Consider the following 8213-nt stretch of genomic DNA (forward strand, 5'->3'; position numbering starts at 1 on the left):
CAGTCTCTAGTGGCAAGGAATACGCTGTGCATAAATCAGAGATGGCTGACTGCTTGTTAGTCCACTTCATTTGGCCAATTGTGAAGCATCGACAGCTTGCTTAATCCTTAATCTTCAAGAATGAGTAGCAGAGCTCTGAAAATCGGTTGTGGGTTCAAGCATGACCTGTGACAATGACAAACACTAGTTTCCCCAAAGATGTTTATTTACTCTTTATGCCTTCTCCTCGGGCTTGTTAAATACATATGTGAGGCAACACTTTCCGCAGTATTGTCTATCGAAGTGAGAGGCCATGAATACTCCAGCTCCACACTCCTCGTTGGGACATTCTCGTCGCAGACGTGTGATTTTGCCGTTTTCATCAACCTGGAAGTCAAATTTTAATGGCATTAGACAATCTATTTCAGCAAGTTTTATCTGAACAATTTGGAATAGCAGTGTTAAAAATAGAGAAATTAAGTCAGGTATAGTCCAAGAATGGTGACAATCATCAGGAACTAACCCTTTTCTCCCCAAATCTGATCATTTTACCTACACCACTTGTCTGATATTAGCTGCAGACTAGTTGAATGTTACTAATGGTGCCTACCCCTGGTCCAGAGATCCTTGTCTTAAACCAACAAGTTAACAAGCGAAAACTATTCGGTCCCAGGATTCAAATACCAAGAACCCTCTTGAATGTAACACTGAAAGGCTTTACTTAACAGTTTGTGGTGCAGCTTCCCCTTGTTACCTAGTCTGGCCTAGCTATGTTTATGATTAGAATTACACTTCTTATATAAAACAAGGCTCTCTCAACCAAGGTCGGGAAATCCAAGGAGTTACAGTAAGATACCCAACACACTAAATATTTTACATTGGTTTTAGAATATTCCAGAAATATCAACAGGAATAGGTCCACTGTGGCTGAAAACAGGTAATAGTGCACCCATTTCTTTTATTTCTAAAATCAGATCGGACCTGTTTCTACCATTGATATTTACACCATCTGTCCAAGTGTTACCTTGTAGTACTTGAGCACTGCAAGCTTGACCTTCTTCTTCTTGTGCTTGTTCTTCTTTGGGGTGGTGTAATTCTTCTTCTTCCTCTTTTTGGCTCCTCCTCTAAGGCGGAGCACAAGATGAAGGGTGGACTCCTTCTGGATGTTGTAGTCCGAGAGAGTACGGCCATCTTCCAGCTGCTTGCCGGCAAAGATCAGCCTCTGCTGGTCTGGAGGGATACCTGTAAAGACATGACGACAATATACAATCTGTCTCAAATTGGCATCTACTAGACCAAATATGCATTCTGGCATTACTTACAGAATGTTAGTCACCACATAAGCACCAGGACTAGTATGATCTGATCAGGAAAGGAAAGGGAAGGAAAGAAAGAACAGAAAAAGAGGAGGAAGTATATATTTCCCCATTCTTGTACTGTTGCATCAACTGCAACAACTAGGACACCTTTAACTGGAGCTGTTGCTGTTGACCTTGTTCATTAAGTACACTACTTATCGAGAACAAGAAGCAGCTCAGAGTTAGGGCAACTTGTTTTATCAGTCAGTATAAATCAGCGGTGTCCTAAGTGTTTCTCATCATAGCCACTTCAAGCAACAGCAATACCCAAATGCAGTTCATCACCAAGCTGATGTGTTTTGGCAAAACTGGGACATCCTTTTACTAATATCTACAGACATAAAGTGCCCACTTTGTACGAAATTCTGTTACATATACTAGACCAAACTGGCAATTCCCGATATATATATTTTGATTCAGCAGGTCTTTAACCTTACACATGGATCATCTCAGCTAATACTTCAATGAAGCCACTGACTAAACATGCTAAATACAATTTTTCACAAGACAAAAATTTTTCAAATATGCAAACTAAAAGAAAAGCCAAAACAAACACCAAAAAAACTAAGGAGGCTGGCATGTAATATCTCCAACCAGCTTATCTACCATTCTTTGATGTTTACTTGTATTTGTATTGTGGGCCAGCATTTTGGCAAATAGTTTACAGTCACTAGATATTAAGCAACATTTTGGCAAAGTCTTCACATCAATTTATCATTAAAAACATTTACGAAAAGCAGCTCAGAGTTGGGCAACTTAGATTTTCATTCACAATGAAATCAGCGGTGTCCTAAGTTTCTCTTATCATAGCAACTCAACATATTCAAGACACACTAATGCCAATTTAAGAATTAAGGGGTGTGATCATATTGATGAATGAAGGTTGTTAATGTCACCATCAGCAGTACTTCAGCAAAGTCAATAAAACCTGACAACACTAGCATCAGAACCAGACAAATAGTGGTTGATAGCATGACTAAAATCAATCAAGTATGTCAATCAACCATGTTAGAGCATACATTGTAACTACTTTATGACAATCATGAAACTATTTCTGATTTGACATATTTCACATATAAATGACTCCATGACCCACACCTTTGCTTACATTAACTGGACCTCAAACATTAGCTATTATTCTTACAAGGACTACACCAGGATTAAAACACATTAACGTTGTTAGTTTTTTCTTCAATGTTTTAACAGAACGTTTCAACATAAGCAGCTCAGAGTTAGGGCAACTTAGAATATCATTCACGATGAAATCAGCGGTGTCCTAAGTTTCTCTCATCACAGCAATGAACATATTCAAGACAGTAAGGCCAGTGATAGTGCATCCTCTATTATCAAGCTTATATCTCCAATTTGGCGATTGATTCAAGAGTACATATAATAGTAGAATGGAGATATGATACACTGGACAATTACTGATGATGTTAGTGGTGCAAGTGAATGAATGATATTGTGTCACTATCAACAACCTGTAAATACTTAAATCTGAAAGTGACCACCGGGTTCTCTTGTAAACATTTTACAAAAAAAAAAAAATCAACAGTAAAATCTGACTACAAGTAATCAGTCGGGTGACACATTATAACCACTAACCACCATCAAAATCAGCTCATGGTCATATTAATGTTTTCAAATGCGAAACAAAACATTTGACAAAAGCAGCTCAGAGTTAGGGCAACTTAGAATATCATTCACGATGAAATCAGCGGTGTCCTAAGTTTCTCTCATCATAGCAATGAACATATTCAAGGCAGTAAGGCCAGTGATGGTGCATCCTCTATTTCCCAGCTCATATCTCCATTCTAGTGAATGATTCCAGTGTACATATAATAGTAGAATGGAGATATGATACACTGGACAATTACTGATGGTGTTACTGATAGTGGTGCAAGTGAATGAATGTTATTGTGTCACTATCAACAACCTGTAAATACTTAAATCTGAAAGTGACCGCCAGGGGTTCACTTGTAAACATTTTACAAAAAAGATCAACAGTAAAATCTGACTACAAAGCAAGCAGTCGGGTGACACATTATAACCACTAGCCACCATCAAAATCAGCTCATGGTCATATCAATGTTTTCAAATGCGAAACAAAACATTTGACAAAAGCAGCTCAGAGTTAGGGCAACTTAGAATATCATTCACGATGAAATCAGCGGTGTCCTAAGTTTCTCTCATCATAGCAATGAACATATTCAAGACAGTAAGGCCAGTGATGGTGCATCCTCTATTATCAAGCTTATATCTCAAGAGTACATATAATAGTAGAATGGAGATATGATACACTGGACAATTACTGATGATGTTAGTGGTGCAAGTGAATGAATGATATTGTGTCACTATCAACAACCTGTAAATACTTAAATCTGAAAGTGACCGCCAGGGGTTCTCTTGTAAACATTTTACAAAAAAAAAAAGAACAACAGTAAAATCTGACTACAAGTAATCAGTTGGGTGACACATTATAACCACTAACCACCATCAAAATCAGCTCATGGTCATATCAATGTTTTCAAATGCGAAACAAAACATTTGACAAAAGCAGCTCAGAGTTAGGGCAACTTAGAATATCATTCACAATGAAATCAGCGGTGTCCTAAGTTTCTCTCATCATAGCAATGAACATATTTAAGACAGTAAGGCCAGTGATGGTGCATCCTCTATTTCCCAGCTCATATCTCCATTCTAATGAATGATTCCAGTGTACATATAATAGTAGAAAGGAGATATGATACACTAGACAATTACTGATGGTGTTAGCGATGCAAGTGAATGAATGTTATTGTGTCACAATCAACAGTATTACCCCGCAAACCTGTAAATACTTAAATCTGAATCTGGTTCACTTGTAAACATTAACCAATAAATAAACTGTAGAATTAGACAATGAGCCGGGTCACACATTGTAACCCATGACCATCCAATTCAGCTCATGTTCATCATGTTCATATATTTTTATTTTATTTTAAAATATGAAACAAAACATTTGACAAAAGCAGCTCAGAGTTAGGGCAACTTAGATTATCATTCACAATGAAATCAGCGGTGTCCTAAGTTTCTCTCATCATAGCAACTCAACATGTTCAAGACATGGAAATGTGAGCTGAGTGAATGTCTTTCTGTAGTTCATACCCGTGATGGTAGAATGATCAACAACCACACAATCTGAGGACATGGATCGTAACCTTCAAATTACTGCCGACCACAAATTACTCGTCACTTATTCCAGGACATTCACAAATGGAGTACTACCGTGTTTTTTTTAGCAAAGTGTTGCAATCTGACAAACTAGAAAAGTGTTGGCAAAACATGCAAAAAAACAGAAGCAGAACCATTCCCTTAGGGCCCCAAACTTTCCCATCAGAAAGACACATCATGAACTATATAAACTTCACATCAGGTGCCCTCACACATGACCTTTAAGCCACCTTAAAAATTCACACAATATACAACGTGTCGAGTTAAAGAAAATCATACATGATTTAAAGGTAATTAGATTTTTAAATGAAATCATCCAAAATGTCCTGAATTTTTTACGTCTCATAATTTGACCTTAAGGAACCTTTATTTTATATGCCACGTAACCAAAAGTTAACACCTTGCGACCCCCGCTAATGAGATCATGTACACAAGCTTCTCTGATGCCTACTTCATACTGAGTGACCTTGACCTTCAATGTCATCAACTGTGGCATAGGAAGTACAGGTAAAAATCCTTATTGTCAGATATATTGAAAATCATTTTACTTATTCCATCGTGGAAAAAAAAAACCCAAAACAATACGAAAGCAGCTCAGAGATAGGGCAACTTAGAGTATCAGTCACGATGATATCAGCGGTGTCCTAAGTTTCTCTCATCATAGCAAACTTTCCAATACTGTCAGCTTATATGCTCAACTTCAACAATCAAGCAGTTCTGTTCCTTTCGTTCATCCCTCCAACACTAGAGACATGTAAAAGTTTGTTTGTTGTTTTATGCCACACATAAATATTTTAGGTATATATTTCATCAAATCTGACCACCCGATCCATGAGTTGCCTCTTACAACATGCATAGGCGCCTTTTGAGGCAAGCAGGGTTGCTATAGACCTATTCTAAAACCGATCTTCACGGTTCTATTTGTTCATGAAAGAGTGAGTGAGTGAGTGAGTTGGGTTTAACGACGCTTTTAACAGTATTACAGTTATATCGCGGCATGTCAGCTTAATGTGGGAGGAAGCCCGAAATGATGCAGGTCTCAGACGTTTACCACTTTGGTGAACCCACGATCACGGGTATGGTGCTGACAAACCTAGAAACATAATCGGGGCGAACCGGGATTCGAACCCACAATCAGGTTTCTGGCTTGCCCAAGGGACGCAACTCTGCACAGCGAATTGCGGCGCCTTAGACGACTGGGCCACCCTTGTTCATGAAAGAATCAAGAGAGCTCATGTCCACAAGTTTAACAATGTTATTTCTCAAACACTGGTATTTATGCAAGAACACTTGGTATGAGAATTTTTAAACCCTAAAAATTGGCTCAATGTAAAATCAGTTTTTGATCTTGTAGTCACTGTAGTGTTCACTAAAAAAATAATTTTATCACAATGGATAAGGATGTTCTCTTAAAATTGGACGATAAATACAATTAATGAAGAACCCATGTTTAGAATTATAAGTGTGATGTCACATCTTCAGTTATCTTGACATGAACATATAATAGCAAAATGGGAGGAAACTGTTGATCATCATCTGAAATCTACATACCCTCTTTGTCCTGAATCTTAGCTTTGACATTTTCGATGGTATCACTGGGTTCGACCTGGAAAGTAAATGGATTTTTAATTTTATATGAACGACAAAGAAACCTTAAAGAATACATACATGCTCTGTACATATTCAACAAAATGGTTCAAATTATTTGAAATTATCACAAAGATCATTGAAATGATCCCGAATTGACTAATTCCTAAGTGAAAAAAACCCATTTGTACTCAACATTCAGATATAAAATGACAGTCAATAGCATGACATCATATTTCACAAAGAGTGCTTATATTTGATGATTGCAGCACTTAAATTGCAACATGCATGCTTGTAATAGTCTGGAATAATGCTGTTATTATAGTGGACCAGTCCCTGTTTTATCACCTAAATGCTGAGTGCCAGACAGGGCAACAAATTCCAATCGCAGAGGATGAGCAAAAAGGTGATTGATTGAATGTTTTATGCCAGAATCTAGCTGTATTATAGCTGCCTGTGCATTCAACTCTGGGCCAATGCCTTTAGGGTCTATAGTTTGTTGTGTAATACTGCACTCAGCAATATTACAGCTATACGACGGCGGTCTGTAAATAAACAAGTCTAGCCCAGACAATCCAGTGACTGTCATCATAAGCTTCGCATCAATCATGTCACCACCCAATCACCTTAGTCGCCACCTATGACAAGCATGGGTTGCTGAAGACTAATTCTATACGGACTCAGGGTCTATTGACAACATCCATATGATCCACCTTGGGGCCAGCCAATATCTTGTGTCGTGATACACAGTAATATATGGTGGACTGATTGAAATCGAATGTGTTTAGAGTACCACGTCCTGAATACACAAAGTAAATACGTAATCAGGTGGGTAGGAAACAGGTCTGCAGTAATCTTTCCTTAGCAACCTTCCAAATTTCTGAAGATTCCAGGGTAGAATAGGTCTTCAGGAACCCATGCTTACCGTGAAAGGTGACTATGATTGTGGTATAAGGCGACTAACGGGATCGGATGGTCAGACTGACATGGTTGATGCATGTCATTGATCCCAATCACGTGGATCAATGCTCATGATATGTCTGGTCCAGACTTGATTATTTTCAGACCGCCCTCATATAGCTGGAATATTGCTGAGTGCAGCGTTAAACAACAATCCAACCAAACCAATCGAAATTGGTGCTAGTATGAGACTATAAAATTGTGCTGAGAACAAGTACATATCCAAAGATGGTTGTCCTCAATGACTAGTTGCACTTAAGGGCTATAACTCTCTATAAAACTGAAAGAAAATGTAAACATATTTGTCTCATTCAAGCAGGACTAGCTACAAACTCCGCAGACAAGTGAAATAAGGTCCTCAGGACTAGTCTTGGTGAAAAAAACACAAGAAAATCTAAGGCTGCCTTAGTATATAATATACCTCAAGAGTGATGGTCTTGCCCGTAAGGGTCTTCACAAATATCTGCATTGTGCCACCTGTGAACAGAATGAGAGACATAGATCTATATATCTGGGATAAAAACCGTAAAACAATTCGTAGCGGAACATTGCAACATATTCTCGAGAGTGGGTATAGTGAAATGGTCCTGTGTGCATTTTCAAAAGCTAAAACCCACTCATATTGGCAGTCTAAGGTGTTGTAATAGGGACCAGTCTTTTATGAAACAGATTCATCTGAACAATCATGTATATAACTTACAATATATATCCCCGATTCAGAAGTTGTGCAACATGATCGCGCTTTATTTCCCAAAGTTTGATTCACAAATCAATATTTTCCATTCAAAATGTTAAATTATCTATATATAACGAATGATCATATGTACGTGTAAAACGGGGACGTGAAAATATTGTGTTATTTAATCATATCAAGCCAGAAGCTAACATTTTTCACGAAGCCTTAACAGCGCACCTGAATGTGGCTATGGCGGACCCGAAAAAGGAAGACACGTGGGGAATGCATGGTGGTCATAATCTCTAATCTAAAACTAGCAATAACCCTTTATTTTACATCAAATGACCTCGGATGCGCCTGTTAGCTAAATATCTATATTATATAATTATTTAGAAGACTGAATTATAAGACTCATTGAAATATCTCAATTGATTTAGATG

At 37.9% G+C, this 8213-nt stretch overlaps 1 protein-coding gene across 1 annotated transcript; it reads right to left on the reverse strand.

Annotated features, from left to right (window-relative positions):
- Positions 1-187: 187 nt before the first annotated feature.
- Positions 188-8082, reverse strand: LOC124118611 (ubiquitin-40S ribosomal protein S27a). The gene is made up of 5 exons (XM_046480797.2): positions 8011-8082; positions 7519-7574; positions 6102-6156; positions 1004-1221; positions 188-366 (listed from the first exon to the last, which is right to left on the reverse strand). The coding sequence occupies exons 2-5, from the start codon at positions 7564-7566 to the stop codon at positions 214-216; spliced, it is 474 nt and encodes a 157-aa protein (XP_046336753.1). The 5' UTR covers positions 7567-7574; positions 8011-8082; the 3' UTR covers positions 188-213.
- Between the last annotated feature and the right edge of the window lie 131 nt (positions 8083-8213).

This window comes from Haliotis rufescens, unplaced genomic scaffold (genome assembly GCF_023055435.1).
Source record: "Haliotis rufescens isolate VD_foot unplaced genomic scaffold, xgHalRufe1.0.p SCAF_3, whole genome shotgun sequence".
In the NCBI taxonomy this organism is placed as follows: Eukaryota; Metazoa; Mollusca; class Gastropoda; order Lepetellida; family Haliotidae; genus Haliotis; species Haliotis rufescens.